This window comes from Ipomoea nil, unplaced genomic scaffold (assembly GCF_001879475.1).
Source record: "Ipomoea nil cultivar Tokyo-kokei standard unplaced genomic scaffold, Asagao_1.1 scaffold0519, whole genome shotgun sequence".
In the NCBI taxonomy this organism is placed as follows: Eukaryota; Viridiplantae; Streptophyta; class Magnoliopsida; order Solanales; family Convolvulaceae; genus Ipomoea; species Ipomoea nil.
In genome coordinates, this window is record NW_017616947.1 from 3079878 (window position 1) to 3104340 (window position 24463).

The 24463-nt window shown below is 36.8% G+C and overlaps 1 protein-coding gene across 3 annotated transcripts; it reads right to left on the bottom strand.

The window, feature by feature from the left end:
• Window positions 1–12935: 12935 nt before the first annotated feature.
• LOC109174099 (protein CHUP1, chloroplastic-like) lies at window positions 12936–17202 on the bottom strand. 3 transcript variants are annotated; one of them, XM_019323389.1, is made up of 8 exons: window positions 16098–17202; window positions 14719–15606; window positions 14414–14545; window positions 14092–14273; window positions 13843–13954; window positions 13440–13484; window positions 13143–13207; window positions 12936–13078 (listed from the first exon to the last, which is right to left on the bottom strand). In XM_019323389.1, the coding sequence occupies exons 1-7, from the start codon at window positions 16770–16772 to the stop codon at window positions 13169–13171; spliced, it is 2073 nt and encodes a 690-aa protein (XP_019178934.1). In that variant the 5' UTR covers window positions 16773–17202; the 3' UTR covers window positions 12936–13078; window positions 13143–13168. The 3 variants fall into 3 exon arrangements, with proteins under 3 accessions (XP_019178934.1, XP_019178932.1, XP_019178933.1); XM_019323387.1 differs by having other exon boundaries at window positions 13143–13238; window positions 13341–13484; XM_019323388.1 differs by having other exon boundaries at window positions 12936–13068; window positions 13127–13238; window positions 13341–13484.
• Window positions 17203–24463: the final 7261 nt, after the last annotated feature.

Genomic DNA, 24463 nt, shown 5'->3' on the forward strand with positions numbered 1-24463 from the left:
ATCCTAGGGTCAAACTTAGGCTCTGATACCAACTGTAACACCCCGAAATTTTGGAACTTTTAAAACTTATATAATAAAGATAAATCCTCATTAAATCCCGAAATATAACATAAGAGTATGGGGTGCTATGCCACACCTGAGCTAGAGAACCCAGGTGCACAGGCTAACTAACTAAAATCCTCAACGATGTCAATACATAAGTATGGCACGCAGGCCGAAAGGAAAACTAGCTACTCTACGCTCCAAATATCTAGCGCGCTCAGTGTCTACTCATCTGTGCCTGAAAGCCAAATATATCTGTTCAGCGAGAGATGCTGGCAACCCACTCCAACGCGTTGAAATACAATATAGGTAAATATATATATATATATATATATATATATATATATATATATATATATATATATATATATATATATATATATCTATATATAGGAAAACCATTTTGAAGCAAGAAGATATATACTTAGGAGACTCTAGCTTTTAAAACCGGGAGTAGACTCAGCAAATAGGGATAGGCACATCAAATAGTGATAAACAGTTAAGTAGAGATAACATCATAAGGAGTGCACAACTAAGGTCATAGTTCACTTTTCAATTCAAACACATCATCATTCAATCATCCATCATATCACATTATCATTGATGGCGCCACGGGACCAATCGCATGCCCCGAACATGAGGGTTAATGCTTATAGCATTAACACGGCCCTGCAGCACCCTACCTCAGTACCGTGGTATGAGGGGAGTTGATCGCAACCAACCCTTTGAGAACCGCTGACGAACTCAACGTCGGACCACGATCCGGCTCACCGCTGACGCACCCAGTCGGTGGACCGCGATCCCCTTTACAAGGGGGGACTTACGACCCTACACACCGTCGATGTGCACAGTCAGTGGACCATAGAGGATCAAGCCCGGGTTACCATTGAGCTATACTCAGTCGGTGGGCGAAGATCCTCGGAGACTATGGCCCTACACACCGCTGTCCCATCATTCGGTGGATCGCAGCCAGCCGTAGCCTTGCACACCGCCTGATTACTCAGGTCGGTGGACTACAGCCTTCCTCGGCTTATTGGCCCTACACACCGCCTGGCGCGTTCAGGTCGGTGGATCATAGCACCTAGGCCCATAGTTGGACCGCAGCCCAAAAAGTGTATCAATTTGGCCTTAACCACTTCTGAGCCTTAGCTCAGGAACAACCCATTGGCCTTCAGCCACTTCCGAACCTTCAGTCCGGGAACAATCCATTCGGTCTTCAACCGACTTCCGAACCTTAGTCCGGGAACAGTCCATTCGACCTTCAGCCGACTTCCGAACCTTAATCCGGGAACCACCCAATTGGCCTATAACCAAAATGGGGGATCATGCAACACATAACATATAGGAGCACGTAGTAGCATATTGGGAAGGGAAGGACATGTAAATAAACTTACGTGTGATCATTCACATACTAAGAATAGTCCTAAGGGCTCATACAACTTTCACCTAGGCCAATGGGTTACCAATTCAACTAGCATGCAATCCCTAAGACTCATTTAACCTACGAATGGTACCCGAAATATCAAACTAGACTTAAGCACGACAAACGGGGTCCGTTGGGACACCATGGGGAGCGGGGAACATCAAACGGGAAAGCCAAAGACCCGGGGTGGGGTACGGACCAGCGGGTAGCCGATGGGTGGAGGGCCACCCGCCGGCTGCCCGCCGGAGGACACTGTTCCGGGCAGCTGGTTGCCAGCGGGCAGGCGGCTGCCCGCTGCCGGGCGGTGTCCTTCGGGCAGCGGGTTGGTTGCGGGATCCCCTACCCCCACCTACCCCCCACTGACTCTTTTCTCATATATTCGTCCCGGGAACCTTTGTGGAACCCGAAACCATGCTTAGACACTTTTAAACGCAATTGACGATACCATGTAGGCAATTAACGGATCAAAAGCAAGAATCACGTAGAACTCATCCTATTACGACTTCTAAATATAAACAACACCCGAACATGCGAATTCCCACCCAAATATATAACAAGAACATCCCAACACAAATTCCCAATCCAACCTAGGGCTCTAATCCCACCCAAATTATCAAGATCATATTTTATCTTTAACATCAAGAGATATCAAGATTCGTCAAGAATCATCACATCAAAATCAAGAACTTCTTTTCAACATCAAGATCATCAAGATTATCAAGAAATCATATAAATCATCTTATCAATCATCAAGAACATAACACAATTATCATGGAAGAATTCATCAAGACACAAGAATATAGAGGGAGGCCAAGGAAGGAGATTATAGCGAAGAAAATAGGTTTTGTTGAGACATGGGTTACCTCTTAGCCTTAATTAATTTCCTTGGCTATGAATGGTCTTTCTTTAAGCTTTCTTCTTTCTTGATTTCTCCTAAGGGGATTCTTGGAACTTCTTGTGTGGTGAGAGATTATTGTGGTGTAAGATCTAGGTGCCTCCTATGACCCTATATATATATATATATATATATATATATATATATATATATATATATATATATATATATATATATTCCTAAAAGCCCTAATTGGGGTCTAAATACTATGGGCTTCCTAATTATATTCCTTATAGGACTAAGGAGTTGGTTATAGGGATGTGGGCCCATGGACTATGGTGGACCTTTCTTAGTTGATTAATGAGTTTTTAATTCTCTTTTTAGGGTAAGTGATTAAATATTTAGTTAGGGTTAGGGGTCGTAACACGGGGTGTTACAACTTGCTAGTTCCGGATTTGTGATATTCACATTATTCTGCTTGTCTTATTTGTTTTTAGCCTAGTCATATCAAACCAACTAATTAATGATAGGTCTAGCTTCTATAAGGATAGTTTTAGCTTGTGCTTAACTTCGTTTTGCATCAATTCCTAACATTACAAGAGCCATCTCTAGTGGAATGATATCTAAACTCTATACTGTGATTTGATACTTGATTGATGTGTGAAAACCGTCCTTATCACTTTCCCTATTACTGTTGGGGAAGTGGCTTGGAGAGCCCAAGTTCCACTCATATTTAAAAATATCATTGAGTATCATTACCCTAAGCGATTTTGTAGGCAATTCAACGGGCTAATCGATTTTATTTTATTTTTTTGTCGGAATGGCCCTAACCCAAAACCTCCGTTTGTCGAGCGTATGGGCGGGCTGAACCGCTGAACTAAAATTGAAAATTGAGAGTGGGTACCCACATTTAGAGTAGTTAAAATGGACCCAACTCGACGTTTAGCCCGAGTTTAGGCAGACTGGGTTGTATATTTCTTTGACCCGACCCGAACAAGTCTAACCCATTTAGCCCATTATACATGTTGGCCCATTATACTGGTTTTGGGTTAGGGCCACAGTGTTTGTATTTAGGCCGATACCTCGGGCTTTGTACATATTATTTTGGTCTAGAGCCTTAAGTAATATTACTAATTTCTACCACGTTATGTATCTTTATACTAGGTTTATGGTGGATCTGGTCCCGACAAAACCATCACTATCATTTAATCTTAACAAAATCAATTATAAACTTTATAACTTAATAAAATTATAATTATAAAGTAAAAATATTACATATAATAAATTATATTTACTGTTTGTGCAATTGGGTCATCGAACATAAAAGTGTGCAATTAAACCATAACTCTATAAATTTGTGCATATAGCATTTTTAACAAGTTGCTCTCATGTTAAGCAGGTAAGATAAATGACATGACATCTTATGTGGTAATTTTAATATTTAAATCAATTTATTATGAGTTTAATATTCAGCTCTAATCTACCCAAAGCATATATCCCATCTTCGTCATCGTTAACCTCTGTATAGAACAATCGAGGCATTGCAACTGTGCACTTACACGCACGGATGGGCCCCACTCCACCCACTGTCGCTTCGTTGTATCCATCAAAATTGCCCGTGTCTACCACGACTCACATATATACACACACTAGAGTGTAATTTTAGTGTTTATCTCTGTGTGTATATATTCAATTTTAGTAGACTAAATGTTGCAATCAGAAGATCAAGCTAGCATAGGAATTATTGAATCTAAACTCATTTTCATCAACCAAAATGTTATCGAAAGCAAATATTTCAATCTTTGGCGGAATAAAATTGCAAAAAGAAGGGAAAAAAAAAAAGAAAAGAAAAAGAAAAGAGATTATAAATGCTGCAGAATAAGTGAATAACATAAGATAACAATTCAATCCTATAAGTGCATCAAATCAGCAGTCTTGCTTTCATCATTCATCGATGTTGTTGCAACACCTTAATTTTAATGTGTCTTGCGCCTCTTGCCTGCATTATCATCGTCATCTATGTCACACTTCTCCAATTTCCCTACGTACTAGGAAGTTCTGGACTACTATCATTCTTATGCTACCTACTTTGACATCCTGAAATTTGGAAGCCGCTGCCTTCGGTGGTGATAACTGTTTGGTAAATTAATTAGTTGTTAGCTGATAACTATTTGGTATAATTTCTTTTCTCAAAAAGCTACTTTGAGCATCATTTTTAATTTTAGCATTTTACCTTTGATTTTTAACCAAGTCAAACAATTAATAGTGGTCAAATAAGCCAAAATTGGCTGATATGCTAATATTTTACCAAATAGGGCCTATATGTAAGATGTGAGTAGCCTATAGACCTTCTTAGTTTAAGTCGATCCGTTATGACAATTTAGGTTGGTTTACCTCGCTATGTGCAACCTAGGCTGGTTTACCTTTCACCTTATGGTCCTTTGTTAGTTAGGGTCACAAGCGAAGTTTATAGGTGCATATCTCGAGTAGTGGCTATGGATTTCCCTGGTCACCAAAAAAAAAAAAAAAAACACTATTTGTAGCTTAAATTTGTAAGCTAATATTAATTTTACCGAATATATTCAAGTGTGTGTATATATGTGAGTGGCAGAGGTTAGAGAAAGAGAGAGGACAAGATTAGAGACGGACGATTTTGCGGAATGCAACGAAATGAGAGAGAGGGGGGAATGGGGACCATCCATCCATGTAAATGCATGGTTGCAAGTTACCTTAAATGTACTGTATAGAGGTTGACGATGAAGAAGATTGGAGATCTGTTTTGGGTATGGTAGATCAGAGTAGTTGAATTAAACTGATAGTACCAAGACTATGTGGTCTAATGGTACGCAGGTTGGACTTTTATTTGGAAGATTGTGAGTTCGAGCCTTAGTGGAGGCGTTATTGGTTCTTTGTGTTTCAGTAGCTTGAGAAAGCATATGAGTAGATACTACAACGTAAAGAAAGAATTAAACTGATAGTAAGTTGATTTAAATATTAAAAATTACCACATAAGATGTCATGTCATTTATCTAAAAAAGTTATTTGCACAAAGAGTTAAATAGTTTAATTGCACACTTTTGTTTGATGGTCCAATTGCACACACACTAATAGTAGGATGAGAAATTGTCATTAGGACACTATTTCTAACCATCAACTAACAAAATTTTTAACAAATGACTAAATTGTGTAAAATCATCAAAGTCGATGACTAAATTGAGCACAAAAAGTCATTTAGGACTAAATTGAATAAAATGATATACTCGATGACTATATTGGGTATTAATTCTTTTAAAAATGATAAAATCAAACATTAATGATGAAAATTTATTTTGAAATGTATTTTTCTTTAACAATACTAAATTGGTTTTTATATTGAACATTATCACATACTATTAACATATATATTATAAAGCATTGTGTTATTAGATACCACATGAGATAGTTATGAACAGATACTACATCGTAACATATTGGGTAGTACTAAAAAAAAAAAAGATATCACATGAGATTTGAAAAAATTGACATTTATTCAATTCAAACTATATACAATAAATTAGAAAATCAAATTATATACAATAAATAAAGAATTCTTTATTTTCTCATGAGAAGATATAAATGATATTTCAATATTTCAACGTGAAATTTCAAAATTAGAAAAATAAGAATACACATGCTCCTTTGCAACCATTTAATGAAATTGGATGTTGTTTAAGAAATTAAAGTTTATTGTATATAAAAACATCAATGATCATTATGTGGTATTTAAATGATCTACAAAATAACATTTTTAAGAACAAAGCTTATTTTATAAATATTTGGATGATACTTAAGATATAAATAATTAAATATATACAAAAAATTAAAAATTTATTCAAAGTATGTTCAAATATTATAATTATTAGTATGATGCTTATGTGACGTAAATACTAAAAATTTAAAATATTAAATTATACAATGTTATTAAAAACTATTAATGTTATTAAATTATATATATATAAATGTGATATGAGCTTTATTCATTCATATATATAATTTTGTAATTTAATAATTATGTTGATTTGATAAGAATAATTATTAATATACTCCATAGATATTAAATGTAAAATAATAACATTTATCATATTTTTTTAAAGACAAATTTTATACGCACAGACAAAACCTAACCCTACCAATTTCTCTACAGCCCTCACCCATTGCACTCTCTGAGCCTCTGACTTCTCTCATGATCTCTCTCTGTCTCGCAGCATCGGCGTCTCCGCTTCTCCTCCCTCGATGTCTCCAACTCTCTTCCTCGGCAATATTGTTAGAGTTACAATTAAAAAGAGTAAATTGTCAAACAATAGCAAATAAAAATAAAAATAAAAATATTTTTATAACATTGCACATAACTAAAACGAATAGAATTAAAATGTTAAAAGGATTCTAAAATAAATCTAAGAAATTTAGATACTAACCATTCTGAATAAAGCCTATTTAAGTTGAAGTTGTATATATATAATATATTAGTCCAATCCGTGCAGTCGTTATATCGTGCACTAGGGCGCACAATACATTGTGCGCCACGCCCTTCAAGGTCTGCAACAAATGCTCAGGTTTCATCTGTTGTGCAACACGTTGCGCCACCCACATCATATTCATATGCTGCTACTTTAGGCTTTTGTCAAGGAGCACCATTCTTGATCTTCAACACATTGCCATGGCTCCTTGTGCTACTCCTATTGATGCTGGAAGGGTCGTCCCATAAAAAAAATGAAATATTAATAGTCCAAACTCATTCAATGGTGTGCCCTCTCATGCAAATGAACCTGCAGATCTGGTTGCTCAAATGTCCACTAATAATGATGGTCAGTTTTTTTTTTCTATCACTATGAATAGTGCATTATTTAATCCTGCCCAGAGTCCACTAATAAATAACTTTTAATGAGTTGAGATAAGGTATTAGAGAAAATACATTTTAATGGGTTAAGCAAACTTGTCCAGATTAATGATGATGAAGATGAAGTGAAAAGTGCATTACCTTCCCTCAAGCACAAACCTTATGCACAAAAAGGTTGATGGTACTGCAAATCAGGAGGTAAACATATATGTTTTGGGCTATTTTCATCAAAATTATTATAAATATATATGTTATAGACTATTTCTGTATGTCATATAATTTTTCGGGTCTTAAGAAACAGTAAACAATTGAAAGAAACAATATTAAACTCAAAATTGATATTTAAAGAACTTACCCCTGGATTTGCAATGATCTGGCCTTTTCCTCCATCTCCAAAGGTAACATGTCCTTCATTCTAATACTGAATGTTTTCTAGATTTTCTGGATTTCCAGTCATATGCCTTGAGCATCCGCTGTCAAAATACAATATATTTTGTCCTTTGCTTGTTTTAGAGGTATATGCAACATTTTGGTCTTTTCTTACCCAGATTTTCTTGCTATTATTTCTATTTTGTGTTGGCCAATCTCTGTCGTTTTGCCTGTGATAGAGATCATTTTGCCTTTTGTAGTAGTATGCTTTTATGTGTCCCAATCTGTGACAATAATAGCATATGATCCTTCTTCGATGTTGAAAGTGATGTTGCGACACTTCAGAATTTTCAGTTTGCTGGTGTTCACTGGAAGCTGAGATTGGAGTCCCAGGCCTTTCAGTTAGAGCCTTGATTTCTTGTAGCAGTTTTGCCTCTCTGTTTTTGGAGTCCAATAATTCATTTTGAGCTTCTTTGAACCGTTTTTCTCCTCTATCTTTTTCATCTTTTAGAAACTGATTTTCTTCCATGAGTTCTAGATTTACTTTGATGATTTGTTCCCATTTGGCATGTAGTTGAGTATATGCCTCTAGTAATTCTTGTATATCTTCTCCGTTGTTATTTTTATGATTTGCGGTGAATGCTACGAAATTGGTGTTGGTGTCTTCTTCACTGTCCGAGTCATCACTTAATGTTGTCATGTATGTCTTGTTCTTTCTTTTAAGGTATGTAGCACATTCTGACTGGATGTGCCCAAACCCTTTGCACTCATAGCATTGTATTCCTTCTGTATTTGAACTGTCTCTTCCTTTTGAAATAGATTGATTTTGTCTAGTTGGGAAGTCCCCTTGATTGATTGAAGAACTTTTGTTTCTAAATTTGTTGAATTTTTTGAGATCTCTGTTGAAATTCTTTGTTAGGAGAGCAATTGATTGTTCCATGGTTTCAGTATCAATTTCTGGACTTTCTTTCTGCTTTGATTGGAACGCAATTCCTTTGTCATTATTTTTCCCTTAGCTTTTTGCAGTATCTCAAGCTCATATGTTTGAAGATTTCCCATTAGATCACTGAGTTTGTAGGTGTTTAGATCTTTGTTTTCTTGGATGGCTGTAACCTTTATCATAAATCTCTCAGGTAGGGAATGTAAGACCTTTTTGACAAGCCTAGGTTCAGGAATAGGTTCGCCTAAGTTAAACGCATCTCCAGAGATGCTTAAAACTCTGCCACTAAATTGTGTGATATTTTCTTCTTCTTCCATTTTCAAGTTTTCAAACTCTGTCTGTATCATCTGTAATTTGGATTGTCTTACAGATGTGTTCCCTTCATGATGATCACATAATATACTCCACGCAGTTTTGGCTATGCGAGTGGTGGCAATCAGTTTGAAGTTAGACTTCGAGTTGAAGTTATATTCTGTTTTTTCTTCTTCACTCCAGTCAATTTTAGGTTTTCTATTTCCTTTATCATCAACTGGAGTTTTCCATTCGTTTTCTATAGCATTCCAGACACCTTCTCCTTGTGCCAAGATGTATATCTGCATTCTGGCTTTCCAGTAGGAAAAATTTGTGCCAATCAAAGGCTGGTGGCCTGTTGTTTGATAGTCCTTCTCTTGGGAATTCCATTAGGATCCTGTTAGTAACTTAAGTAGTTTGGCTCTGATACCATTTGAAATATATATGAGCGCAACACACAGTGATGTTGAAGCTAACGTTGTAACACAAATGATCTGTAACGCAGTTCGGGCAAACAACCCTAATCTGCGAGGCACTTCTCAATTTGAGAATTTGCCTAAATCCACTAAAAGCTTAATATTTAAAGTACACTGTTTGGAACCGGAGATTACACAATAGAATGATCTTTCCTATCGAACTATTGAGACCTAAACACATGTACTACTTTTCAAGATGATTTGGGTATCTCTTCTCAATGACTCTCGTACCTCACAATTAGATCTTGAAAGCTTGAGTTCTACAATAAAGGACAATCCCTATTTATAGTAGCTATTCCTAACAGATTCATGAATAACAAAGTTATTCCTAATCAAACTAGAACTAGAAAAACTTCAATAGCAATTCCCTTTAGAACTAGTATTCTTCATTAGCTATTCCTCTTATGACTGGTATTCATTTAAAGAACTGGAATTCTTTTTGCACATAACTTTGACAAAACACTTTGAGTCAACAATTACATTAACAATCAAAATCAAAATCAAATTTTGAGAATGGTACAGTGCACACTAGTTCCGTTTTTAATTACATCAACAATCAAAATCAATTCCAAGCAAATAATAATATACATTGCTAACTCAGTTTACTGCATATTACACACAACAATGGCAGAAAAAAAAAACTCTGAACACAATCTTACAGATTCTAGTCATAACTTCCAATTATGCTCGATGTTGACTTCTCCGAGGTATGGTGTCGGCCATAGCTTCCTGTTGTCTCGTGCTCTCCCTTCTCGTTAGCTTGTGCAAGGAATTTTGGTTGAATGGACTGTGCAATGTCTACAATTTACCTAGAGAATCAGTGCTTTAAACCTAATGGTAATCAAACGGGTTATTCGCACCTTCCATTCATGTTAATTCCCCTTCACATTATCATTTACACGTTTACCCCCTACATTTATTACTTCTACGATTATTACCAATTTTAGTGGGTTTTTAATTACCAGTATCGTGCATTCTGAGCCATTAGATTGCTTCATCCCACGGATCAAAATCAGCCACACTCCTCATCACCTAAGGCTCTATCCTCACTCGAACCTCACTATATATATATATATATATATATATATATATATATATATATATATATATATATATATATATATATATATATATAAGAGTGCTCAGGTGCGATTATGCAGTTTAATCTGGGCCATTCATCTCGCTTAAATGAACGTCCAGGATTACCAAAATTTTAAAAAAAAAATACGGTGGCAATTTTGTAATTTTTGAATCTAGGTCAAAATTAATGTGAGCGGTTCTGTGATTAATGTGCGTGAGTTTTGTATATAAGATGCGTGAGTCTTGTGCATAAGGTGCGTGAGTTTTGTGCTTAATGTGCGTGGGGTTGTGCTTAATGTGAATAGTTGGTAAAACTTAAAGTGTGGGCTTTTGTGTTTAAGGTGCCTGAGATTTGTTCTTAATGTGAGTGGAGTTTGTGCTTAATTTGCATAGGGTTTGTGCTTAATGTGTGTGAGGTTAGTGATTAATGTCAGTAATTTTTGAAACTTAAATTCTGTGAGTTAATACATAAATGCGTGGGTTTTGTGCTTAATGTGCGTGAGATCGTGCTTAATGTGCTTGGGTTTTGTACTTAATGTGCGTGAGTTTGTGCTTAAGATCTAACACTTAAAGGTGCGTGGCTTTCTTCCAGACACGCGTTTTTTTTTTTCATTGATTTGAGAACCGCACAACCGCACGGGAAGCTATACCCGCACATGAACCCTTCCATATATATATATATATATATATATATATATATATATATATATATATATATATATATATATATATATATATATATATATATATATATATATATATAGATTTTGGATCCGGTGAGGTTAGTATTGGCAGGCGAGGTCGTGAGGCCTACTCTTGTCCGTTTATTTTCAAATTTGGATGCTCCAGATTTAATGCCTTGTATTAATGTTTGCGCTGGTTTATTAGTAAGTTTAGGGCCATTAACGTCATTTTGGTTGTATCTTTAATAGGCAGTAAATTATTTACCCTATTTTATGGGCTTGTGCAAGTTAATTATGGTTTAATTGAGTTGTTACGTATCTTTACAATTCTATTTACCGTCTCCTCGCATTCCTCACTTTGTCTACTGCGCTCTTCTCCGCCATTCTCTCTCGCCGGTTGCAGTCACCTCCGCGCTGCTTCTCTTCTCCGTCTGGGATCTTCAGGGAAGCGACGACGCCAGTACACGTTGCCGTACTTCCATTGGTCATGGCCGGTTCTTCAATCCGTCGGGGTAAGCGTCAAAGGGGTGGTTCTTCCGTATGCAATCCAGGCATTCCAATATCTTCCCTGGTTTGATTGGGTCGCTTTCGTGGTATTGCATGTGTATCTTGTACTGGTATTGCATGTGTGTGTCGGCGATGGCCAAAAATTCGGGGGTTTTGGCCGGTAAGGTTCGGGGTTTTGGGGATGGATTGTTGCCGGGTAGTAGGGTTTTTTTTTGGGGATTTTCTCTGATTATTTTGCCTCGCTTTCTTTTTGCTGGTTTGGTTGGATATTTTCGGGTAATGGCGGGTCGGGGGGCTTCCGGTGGTTGATGGACGATGGGGTGGGTATGTATTCGTCCGGGGGAGGTGGGTGCGTTATAGGAGGTCGGCGTGTGCGATTGGTGTTTGTTGTTCGGAGTATTGTAAACCAAGTTAACTTTTCCAGACTAATAACTTGATGTGTATTTTGGGTTCTCGTACTGTGCTGGTTTGGGTTTTTTGTTTTTTTTTGTTTTTTTTGTTTTTTTGGGTTTTTTTGAGGGGTAAAGGCCGTGTCTGGCCGGCATGTTATTTGCATGTCCGTGGTTTGGCGGGTAAGGATGGGGGGTGGGGGGGGGGGGGGGGCGGTGTTGGTTTGATTGTACTGGTGCGGTGATTGGCGGTGGGGGAATAGGATTCTAAAAGGGAGGTGTGAGTTGGTGATTTTATTCGTGGATTTCTTTTTTTTTTTTTAAATTTTCTTGTGTTATTCGCAGCTGTATGTTATGTTTGATATATATAGATTTAAAAATTAATTAAAAAATATTAAAGATGAACTTACGTGTATGTTATGTTTGATATCATTTCTATAATAAAAAATAACGTTAAGTGGTTTGGGTATGTATCAAGTTAGCTCACTAAATTTTGGGCTAACTCGTTTAAGTCACCAACCTTATCAAGCTAAAATAATTTTGGGCTAGCTCGTTTAAGTCACCAACCTTATCAGGCTAAAATATTTTGAATCTAATCTTAAAATTTTTTATTTATCATATCAATCCCTGAAGTTCGAATTAAGATTGACATCCTATATAGAATTGCCACCCCTAAGCATAAATCTACAAACACATTCCTATTTCACTAGAGTACATTGTATGTGTATACTATGATTACAGGATAGTAAAGTTTTAACTTGATCTAACATTAAAAATAAAAAATAAGTGTGGCATTCTCTCTATCATACTTTCATTACTGTATGTTTCATTAGCTATTTTATTCTTCTATTAAAACTTGCTTTAAAAAATATTTGGACTCCATTATATTAACTTTCAGTAGGTACCATGAAGGCATGAACATTGTGAGTGACTTAAGTTACAGTATCTGTGGAAAGAACTCTTTTCCTGCATAATCACTAACCACAGAAGACTAAAGTACACAAAAAGCTAAGGGACATCAACAAAGCCAAAATTGCCACATCCATAAAACTGAAAATACTCAAAATACAATAAAACACATTTTGCTACTGAGATGGTAGGCCTCTAGCAATATCATCTGATCTATACTACATAATTCTTGTTTATCAAGTTACACTATATATATATATATATATATATATATATATATATATATATATATATATATATATATATATATATATATATATATCTTCTTCTTTTCGATCTACATCTTGTTCAAAGCCAGTGCAAGATCGCGAAGTTCCTCAAATGCATCCATAGTTTCTGCATCAAATCCTCCAGCAAACTGTATATATATAATAATAATAATGATCCACAAGCTACTTAAGGTTGATAAAACTTTGTAATCTGAAACATACCGATTATGAAAGTAGATAGTAGTACAAACCTGATGAATTCTGAAAGCAAACCTCACACCTTGGAGTAGCATATAGTCCATGGACGTATCTTTATCTGATGGCCCCTTCGATTGAAGTTCCATTGCCACCCTCTTCATATACATTCTCGCCAGCTTCACCGACCCTAACTTTATCTGTCATATTCATTGCAACTTAGTCAATAACAACTCGATCACTCTGCAAATTATAGTTTTAATAATTTCTTTCCAACTAAAAAAGATTAAGATCTAATCCATTTTTAGACGTTGGAGACAAAACAGGCTTGCGCCCATGCAGGATACCAAGTACAGAACCTGCTCAATGGCGTAGGTAGAGCTTATTTTAGAGCTTATAACTTATTCAAGCTACAAATAAGCTTTGTTTGGTAAAACATGAAGAGTTTAAAACAATAGTAGCTACTAGCTTTTAAGCTTTTAGCTTTAAGCTAGCTTATAAGCTAGGTAAGCGAAACATAGCCAAAAGCTAAGGTTGAGATGGGAATCAAAACCAAACCTTGCTTAATATCCCATTGTCTTGCATCCAGTTTGTGGGAATTTGGAACTCCTTGCAATGGCGGATTAATGAATCTCTTGAGCGAAGAAGACTATACACAGTGCGCTCCATCCTTCAAAGTTCAAAGGAAAATAAACAAATATATTATCACCATTCACCAAGTACAGGCACAGGATCTCAAAGTACTTGGAATCATAAGGAAAATAAATCTGATGTTATAGACAAACAGGCTGGGATTGAAGATCTTACTTCTCAGACAAAGCAACCATTTTCTTGAGTGCAATATCACATGGTAATCTAGGATCATCCTTGTAATGTGAAACTTCATTCTCCAACTTCTTTAAATCTCTATATCCAAATGCTGCCTCGCGTAATGTATCAGCTTTACTCTCTGGCCAATCGAAGTGCTTTAGTACTGCTCTTTCATCCACCTTTCAGTACATAACAAGCAATGAAGCATTAAAAAAAAAAAAAAGATTACGCATTTAATGTAATTTGACAAAAGAAATGAACAGTTTATTGTCTAGAGTTAGCACTTGCTTAAGAGAGGATAATGAACTCGATCACTTACCAGAAAGCAAAGTTCATCATCAAGCCATTTCACAAATGCAACAACATGTTCAATGTCCAAGAATGTTGCATTGTTGACCTCTCTTATCAGGGACTTCACAAATTCGCCTTGAGTCTCAACATCTGCCTTTATCTATACATACAAAATTATGAGCACAATCTCTAAAATTATCAAATTTGGGCATAAAATTTTGAGCAGATCAAGAGCTATTGTGGAATGAGTGTTGCTTGTTTGCATCTTTGTTGTACAGATTTATCGTAAATAAAAATTTCAGCTACATGTAGAAAGGGAAGAAAAGAACTCACAGCGAGCAAATAAGATGATCGGTTTGCAATTTCACCAATCATGCTACTACGAACATCTGCAACATTTGAGACATCACAAACGCCGTTTAAAGAGTCCTTTCTTGAGTCTCTTTTCATGAGAGAATGATAAAACTCGACTACTTGTGGAGCTCGTTGCACTGTTCCTGTTGTACAACTTCTAACCATGATTTTCGGGGGAGGTGGGGGAGGAGGGGGTAGGGGAGCAGGTGGAGGAGGAGGAATTTTAGCACAACTTTCCTTCTTCTGTTCACTGCAATTATAAACAGCTGGTGAAGGTCTAGGAGGGGGATTGGGGACACGAAGGGCTCGTCTCTCAACCTCAGAAGAAGCTGTCACTTTATGTTGGAAAGCAAGAGGCTCGGTTTCCTTTTCCACTTCTTTTGAACACATGAATCCATCAGACTGTCTTCTCATATTAATCACCAAGTCTTCAACACAGCATTTTGATCCACTTATAGAGTGTCGCCTAGCGTAATTCTGCGAATTATCCCAACGATCAACGCCAACATCATCCTGGCATTCTAACTGGCTAATATCTTCATCAGTAAGAGGCCATTTCTTTAGCTTCTTAATAAGACTTAACCTCCTCGCGCTACTGCATTTGGAGTCTTCATCACTTTGATAAGATGACAAACATATGGATTCTCGGCTCTTGTCACTACCGTGAGGACTAGAAGGCTTATCACAACTCATGGCCGGGCAACCACGCAACTCGTCTCTCAAACACGAGTTCTCCCACCTCAAATAGGCAAGCTCCTCAACCTCATTTAACCGGCTCATCTGCAGACCCTCAACTTGCTTGCAAAGTGATTCGTTCTTGTGTCTTAGCAATGAAGCCTCCGCTTTGATCTTCTCAACATCATTCTCCTGATCAACAAAAGCAGTACAATGTGTTCTCTTCAATTCAATATTTCAACCATAGGAACATAGGATGGCACAATGGCAGCATTGCTTTTCATCAGCACAATGCAAGAAACAAAAATATCATACTTTCTCATCCCTCTACAAGACTGCAACTTCCCAATATAAAGGTAGCAATTTTTTACTCAGATAACTAAAGAACACTAATAATTAACTATTTGTTTTTCTTTTTGGTTAGACCATGACTCCACGAGATGTCTTAAATAGACCTTAACTATAAGAATAACCTTTAAGCCCGTACCATTCTCAGAATAATCCTTTGTTCGCAATGGACAACTCCCGACCTCTCTTAAGGGATGAAAATGCAAGATCACTCAGCCAACCAAGCTGGTTACTAGTAATTAACTATTTGACAATGAATCAATCAATTGTAAATTCTCCTAAAAATGTTGGAAATGAAATTTTTAAAAAAATAAGAAGCAAACAAGTGGTTGTACCTCAGAAACTTTTGGTGTTGTCAATAGCTGAGATTCAATAGAAGAAAGCCTGCAAGAAAGATCTCTCTTCTGAAGCTGAAGCTCCTTGTTCAAGCGCCTCAGCTCAAGAACCTCCATCTCCAAGCCAGTCAAATCTCTGTTCTTATCCCTCTTAGATAACTCCTCAGAAAGGTTTGCCTTTTCACATTCCAATGCCTCCACTCTCTTGACGAGGCCATCAATTTCGTTACCCTTCAGCTCAATCTCACTCTCGAGCTTCATCTTGCTCTCCTTGGACTCCTGGAGCAGGCTCCTCAGGTGGTCTATTTCCAGGAATAAATCGCGAGAGCCCGAAGATTTTGTTCTCTGACCTGTCTGGGGATGAACCTGTGTGGAAGTCACAGAACATGATAAATCTCCCATCAGAGACCTCTTCGCCCTTGATTGAGCATTCACAATGTCGGAGCTCGCCAAGGGTATTTTCTTGCTCTGCGCTGTTATCTGCGTCTTTGTTTTCTTTTCCCCTGACAATCCCTTCACAATCTGAGACCCCCATGAAGACTTCACCTTTGGAATATTGCCATTTCCTTTAACATTACCCTTTGAAGCCTGGTTTTGATCAGCAAATTTTGACGTTGTTTTCACTCTATTTTCAGTTGGGTTGTTCTCCTTCCCCATTGCCATCAAATGTACCATGAAAGTTCCAAGTTTTGGGACCTATCCCTGAAACCCAGCAAAATTGCGCTTAGAAACTCCAAACTTCCTTAAATTCTGCTTAGAAAGACAATTGGTTTCTTGACAGCAGACCAAGAAATTAGTCCAAAAACCTCAAGACTGAAGCTTTCCACTCTAAGACTTAAGTTTTGGCTAATGCCTTTAAGAAGACATCAAATGGGAGCTAAATTAGAAGCTGGAGTTTGAGTCTAAAAGCATAAAAATTGAAACTTTGTGATCTTGAAAAAGCTGATTAGTTTCATCACAGGACGCTCCTCTTCCAACTTTTGATAAGACAATCATATGCAAGTTTTAAAGGCTCACAGTATGACAGTAAAAGTGAAAGCTCGGATTTTGAGGTTCCATTAATGAAACTTGAAGGAGAGAGAGAGAGAGGGGTTGTATTACTACTTCCGGGTTCTATGATGCTTGGGAGATTAAAACATGGCAGTGTGTCGCGACTTTCTTTACTGCTAATAAGTGGGTGGAGAGAAGAGAGTGCAGTGTTTGAATTTGAAATTTGAATTGTAGGGAGTTTATGTTTTTGTTTTTTATTTGAAAGTCAAAGGAATTTCTGTGCGTAGATTCTGAGGGCCCACTGGGATCCAGGTGGCATCGACGGTGAAGAAGAATTGCAGTAGAAGACGAGGGGAGAAAACGATGAGACGCACCACGCACGAAGCAATTTAATTGCAACGGTCGCCCCCAAACCCGCCATCTACGACCCATTACTAGGATTTTTTGCAACACGTTAGTTCAATCTATTTTAAAGGTGCATTTGAAAATTTAAAAAATGATTCTTATAAATTATTTTTTGGATTTTCGGTGTTTGGTAAAAAGAAAAATTTAAAGTCAATAGAAAATGAAGTTTTGGCCAATGAAAAATATACATGTTTTTTCTAGAAAACTTTCTCTTTTATTCGAGAAGTCATTTTTCGTTTGCAGCCGTAGTTTAGCAGTGGAGTAACTAATCATCTGCATTCACCAGCCACTGTCGTCCAAGCACCTTCCCGGCAAGGCACAACCACCAGCTACCGTCTTCCAGCAGCCAATCAACCAAAAGTGCAACTCGTCATCGTCGATCGCTCCTTCCCGGCGATCGAATTGAAACAGCAAATTTGAGTAGCAACTGCCGGCTGGGAGCGGTGGAGGTGACGAAGATGTGTCGCTAGAGAGAAACCCCACCCCCTAAAGTAGTAAAGAAGGGTTCTTTGGGGTATACTTATATTTCGAGTTAATACATGCAATGGTCCTCTGAGTATTAGCCATATACCAGCTATGGTCATCCAACTTTTAAACGACCACGAGACATTCTCCTAGTTTTTTAAAACAAACCACTTTTGGTCCTCCCCGTTAGATTTTATGTTAAAATGGTGTTAAGTTGGAGGGCAGACTTGTCCTTTTACTTGATTTTCATGTCCACACCGATTCCACCCCTCTCTCTTCCACTCCCGCCGTGTTGTGCATCCGTTAAGCTCGCCGGTAAATCCAGTCGTTGCTTCGCTATAGGAGGTCTCGCCACCACTGTTGCAACTGCTGGTTCGGTTCGCCCCAGCTGCCTCGCTGGAAAGAAGCTAGAGATCGGCACCGTTGCTGGTCGCGGTTGTTTCTCCGTCTGTTTGGTCCGACTTGACGGCAGCGATGGTGTCTGGCCTCTAGTTTACGGCGGCAGGGGCGGTTACCCTTTGATTCTTCAACCCATATCAGATTCTCCCAGAGTTTTCTATTTTCTTTATTTCCTTTTCTTTTTTGCATAGCACTCTCGGTCTTCACCCCACCGCCCACATGCCTGGTTATTGAGTTTGTCTGATCTGGATCCAATCGCGAGAATATATTTTTGTTCCTTTTTTTGTTCCATCAAAATTTGGTCTTTTTGAGCGAGCTTCAGCAACAATGACTAGGAGGAAGAGAGGGAGGTGAGTTTCATTGACTTTCATTCTTGGGCACCTTGCAAGATTTATATTGGTTTTACCCTATCAGACTGTAATCTGAAGTGGTTGTCCATCAGTTTTGGGCAATTATTTGAAATTATTGAATTTTGAGGAAATATATGAAGTGGGGTTGTGTTTAATTCTGGAATATGGAAATATTTCATTACTGGGTGGATTGCTCTTAGGAAAGTTGTGAACTTTGATGATTGAGTTGGGTTTAAGAGTATAGTGTAAACTGTGTGGTTGGCTTGAGTACTCCTGAGGCATGACAGGGTTTGAGGTTTTGAAATATGCCCATAGCCCTGTGTATAAGGCTATAATCTTGAAAGATTAAGCCAGTCTGAGGAGGATAATTGCAGGCCTGCCAAGGCTTTGTGACCCGGCTGAAATTCATTCTGAATCGACTTCTGTTGCTGAGGACGGTAAGGTTGATGCTATTTCAGCTATGAAAAGACAGCATTGCCCTCACATTTAACACCAAACTTAACGGAGGATCATGGGTGGTTATTTTTTAAAACATGGAGACCGTCTCGTGGTGGTTTAAAAGTCGGATGACCATAACTGGTAATGACTAATAATCGGAGGACCATTGGAGGTATTAACTCCTTTTATTTCTATCTAACAGGACAAACAAACAGGAAGGGGTGGTTCTTTCATTGCATAGATAGAAGTCTAACTAGAAAAAGATCTATCGGATGGTGGATGTGAGGAGCTGTGTCGCTGGAGGAGAAACGGTGGTAGATGAGCAGTGGAGCTCTAGTTGATGTATGTTGTGGTGAGAAACGACGAAAGAGGCAGCGTAGGCTAGGCGTGGTGGAGGTAGCGACGGTTTGGGGGTAGGGGAGACATCTTCTTCGACATTGTTACAGGGGAGAATATGGGGTAGGGGTTTGGACTTGTGGTTTGACTACATGGTTGTGGATGATGGGCTTATAATACAATAACAATAACAATAGCAATCATCATCATTGTATATTTTAAATATTTAAAACTAAAAATAATTCTACTCATTTTCTATTGATTAAAATAAAAATAATCCATAATTGAGTGAAAATAAAAAAGATTAATTGGCTGAAAATGAATCTCATATTACTAATTGATTGAAAATATAGAAGGATAACTAATTGAGTGATATTCTACCATTATATATTTTCACCCAAGTAACCCGTCCTGAGGATTGAAGGTGTTAGCTCTAGACGAAGATGAACAATATTGTGTTGTCACTACCAATAATGTCGTCTACAAAGAGGTTTCAATAATGTGTAAAAATATAATCGGTAATATTAAGTTTTTTTTAAATAAAAAATTGCTATATATCTAGACAAAAGAATATATCTTCCATACAATTGAATAAGGATAACAATTCATTTCTATAACTGAGTTGTTAGAGAACGAGCACATTTGCCTAATTTATATGAAAATACTAAACAATGATAAATAAAATCTTCAAAGTTATAGCACCGCATGCGTACATCTAGACATTAGCTATTAATTTGAGCAATTATTTACACAAATTCAAGCAATGATAACATCAAAATATATAAACGATCCAAACCATATCTTTAATTGCACTATATAATATTTGATGTTCTAATGTAAATAATTATATATCGATTCATATATTTTTAATATATTACAACAAATTCATTCCGTACATCGCACGGGTGCAAATACTAGTAATAATAAATTACAAATTATTTTTTCTAAACAGATTTATTTTAGGAAAATGAAATTTTGTCCCCTAAATTATACGGAGTATATTCTTACGACACTTTTTTTCCTATGAATTATTATGTATCAACATTATCCCCTCAATTATTTTAAAAGTAGCGATTTTTCTATTTCTCTGTTTGAACGGTTAAAAATAAAAGTAAAATAGGTATTTCAAGTCACTTTTCTTCTCCAACAAATTATTGATTATATTTAGGAATCAAAATACATGTACAAAAGAACATGCACCATTTACAAATATTATAATTATAATTTTAAGCTAATGATAGTAACATAGATAAGATTTAAACACATATACTCTATCCGTCTCATTTTATGTGTCTGGTTCAGTTAATGATGCTTGACTGAAGTTATTTTTAATTCAATATTTCATAATATTAAGTTTAGTATTAGTATACAAAATTTATATATTTAGAAACTAAACTAAAAGTACTACAGAGTATTAAACAAAAAAAAATCAAATTTAAAAATAAGTAAATAATACTAAACAAAATAAACAAAAAAAAAAAGAGTTGATTTGACAAATAAATAGTAAGTAGGATAGATAAAGTGAGACAGAGGGAGTAATTTATTATTGTTTAATTTGTGTTTGAGTCTTTATTTTTTACTAGTATTAGCTTAAAATTATAATTATAACAATTGAAAATGTGTGCTAAGTTTGTGTTTAAGTCTTAATTATGTTATTAGCATTAACTTAAAATTAAAATTAGGCAGAAGGATCAAAATGACCCATCTACTACTCCCAGGCAAATTATATCGTGCACCAAGGCTCACAAAACGGCGTCGTTTTGTATATATATATTTTTTAGAAATTCTGTTTCTCATTTCTACCGTTAACTTCAAAAAAAAATAATAAAATCTCGGTTTCAAATATACATAAACTCATAATGTAATACACATAAACTCATAACATAATACACATAATCTAAATAATACATAATACACATAAACTCTTAACAGAATCACAAACTCATAACATAATACATATAAACTCTTAACAGAATACACATAAACTCTTAACTAATACACATAAAATTTTAACATAAAAAAAGACGTCGTTTTGGGCAGGGCGCACAATGCACGATATAACAATTACTACTCCCAAGTGTTCAATTCATACCTTGGGCTAAAATAAGGATTAATCTGACACATTAACTCCCAAAATTTCTTTCATTTAGCATTTTCTTTAGGTTCTCTCATATTTTTGATGATTTGACTTCAGGTTAAGATGATGTGGCAAGCGATGTTTATTTATTTTAAATGCAAAATACTTTACAATCAATTCTCTCTCTTCAAACTCAATATTCATCTTCAACCTCCACACAACACTTGCTCTTTATTTACTGTCAACACTTACAACTATAATGTTTCAACTAAAATAAGAAAATCGAGCACTGCACCACTCCATCACAGCCGGGTATGAATCTCACTGTCGTAGACCTAACCTAACCGCCGCCATATCCATCATCGCGGTTTTTCCCCTCGTTGTATATATTCATTTTGTTTTGTTTCGTTTTGTTTGTTTGTTTTATTTGATCTATACAAAGCTCAAGCTTGAGATTTGGAGATTGTACCACTTCCATGGGGAATTATCATCATCATCACTTTTGAAGTTTGAAATTGGGTAGTTGAAGTTTAAATTAATATATTTATGTGCATTAGTAGATTATATGAGAAGTTAATTTGATGAAAAGCTCAAGATCTATCATAAATATACACAAAAATCAATCTCCTTTACTAAAATTTGGACGAATAGACTGCTCAAAATTGGCATCCATTAACACACCATCCATAATATGAACAACAATCTTTCCTCTTTAAATTCTACAATCTTTCCTCTCTTTAAATTCCGCATCTCCGATTGAATTCCATTGACTTCCAACGAACCCTTCGAATCCTTCATAGTAAACAAAGGGTAACTAGTCAACGAATCATAAATAATCTCCTCCTAGAAATCATATTTTCCGAATAAATCATGCTTGGCATGATTGAAAGCCCCAACATGCGAGTAAGTACCGCATATGTATCATCCACCTTCGCTTCTACCAAACTATTTTGGCGTATAAACAAATGGATTAACCAACAACAATGTTGATGATTGAGTTTTTGTTTTCTCCATGTTCTTGAGCAACTAATAACCTGGAAGATCCATGGCACCAACTAATAACCTGGAAGATCCATGGTGCCATTTGTCAGAAAAAAAAAATAAATAAATAAGTCAACAATGGGTGATTGGGTTTGATGGGGGACAAATTGGGTTTGATTGGGTTTAAAAGTCAACCATGAAGGTGACAAATTACCAAGTCACTAAAGTTATTTTTTTTTAATTCCATGTTAGCATTGTGGAAGGTTTACTTAGGAGAACCTGAAAAAATGCTAAGTGAAAGAAATTTTGAAAGTTAATGTGTCAAATTAAATCTTATTTTAGTCCAATGTGTGAATTCAACACTCTTGAGTAGTAGCCGAACCTATTTGACACTTCTACCTTCAAATTATATAATATTTACAAATGATGTATGTTATTTTGATGAGGATTGGAATGTTTAACGTAACATTAACCAAAGACTGTAACAATAGTCATATATGAATACAGAATGAGAGTCCTAGTAGAACACAACTATTACAATCCTAACACTCCCCTCAAGCACAAGGTTGACTAGCTGCAGCATTGAGCTTGCCACGTAAAAAACCAAACCACGTAGAAGAAAAAGCCTTTGTAAATATATCAGCCAACTGGTCCTTTGTCGAAATAAGGTGAACCTGCAACTCTTTCTTAGACACCTTATCACGAACGAAGTGATAATCAATCTCGACATGCTTCGTTCGGGCATGAAATACTGGATTGACACACAAATAAGTGGCACCCAAGTTGTCACACCATAACTTGGGCGCTGAAACCTGAGGCATACCAATCTCCTTCAACAACGAAACAAGCCAAGTCACCTCCGTAGACACATTCGCCAACGCTTTATACATAGCTTCAGTCGATGAACGAACCACTGTTCGTTGCTTCCGACACATCCAACAGACCATATTGTTGCCTAAGAAGATCGCAAAACCACTCGTGGACTTCCGGTCATCCAGATTACCAGCCCAATCAGAATCAGAAAAGGAATGGATGTCAACAAACACAGACTTGCAAATATGAAAGCCAAAATTTAGAGTGCCTTTGACACAACGCAAAACAGGCTTCAACATGCCCCCAATCAGCCGTGGTAGGAGCATGCATGTGCTGACACAACCTGTTAACAACATAAGATAAGTCCGGACGAGTTACCGTGAGATACTGAAAAGCACTCGCCAAACTGCAATACTGAGTAGGATCAGCATAAGGAACCGCAAGAGCATCATCAGTTTTAACAAGTGAAACCGGAGTTGAACCAGGTTTGCAATCAACCATACCAGCACGCTTGAGAATATCCTTCATATACATCTATTGAGACAGGAGCATCCCGTCAGATAGCAGTATGTACTGTCTCAATCCCGAGAAAGAACGACGGTGCACCCATGTCAGGCACATTGAACTCTAACGCCATCTTAGCTACAAGAATGGCTACATGAGCTAAATCAGACCCCATGACCAGGATGTCATCAACGTAAACCAGAAAGTAGAGCTGAACAGCATCACCAGAATAAACAAATAAAGACACTTCAATTTTACAGGGAGTAAAAGAAACAGAAACTAGAAAATTATGCAGCCGCGTGAACCAGGCACTAGGAGCCTAGTTAAGACCATACAACGACCGCTGAAGCAAGCAAACATGATCAGGCATCGCCTTGTCCTCATAACCGGGCGATTGACGCATATACACAGTCTCAGCTAGATTACCGTTTAGAAATGCATTGTGGATGTCCAATTGACGAATTGTCCAACCACGAGACACGGCCAAGGACAGGATTAGACGCACCTTTGTCGGCTTAACAACTGGACTGAAAGTCTCAAAGAAATCCTGCCCCGCAACTTGATTAAAACCCTTAACTACCAGATGGGCTTTATGTCGTTCCACCGAA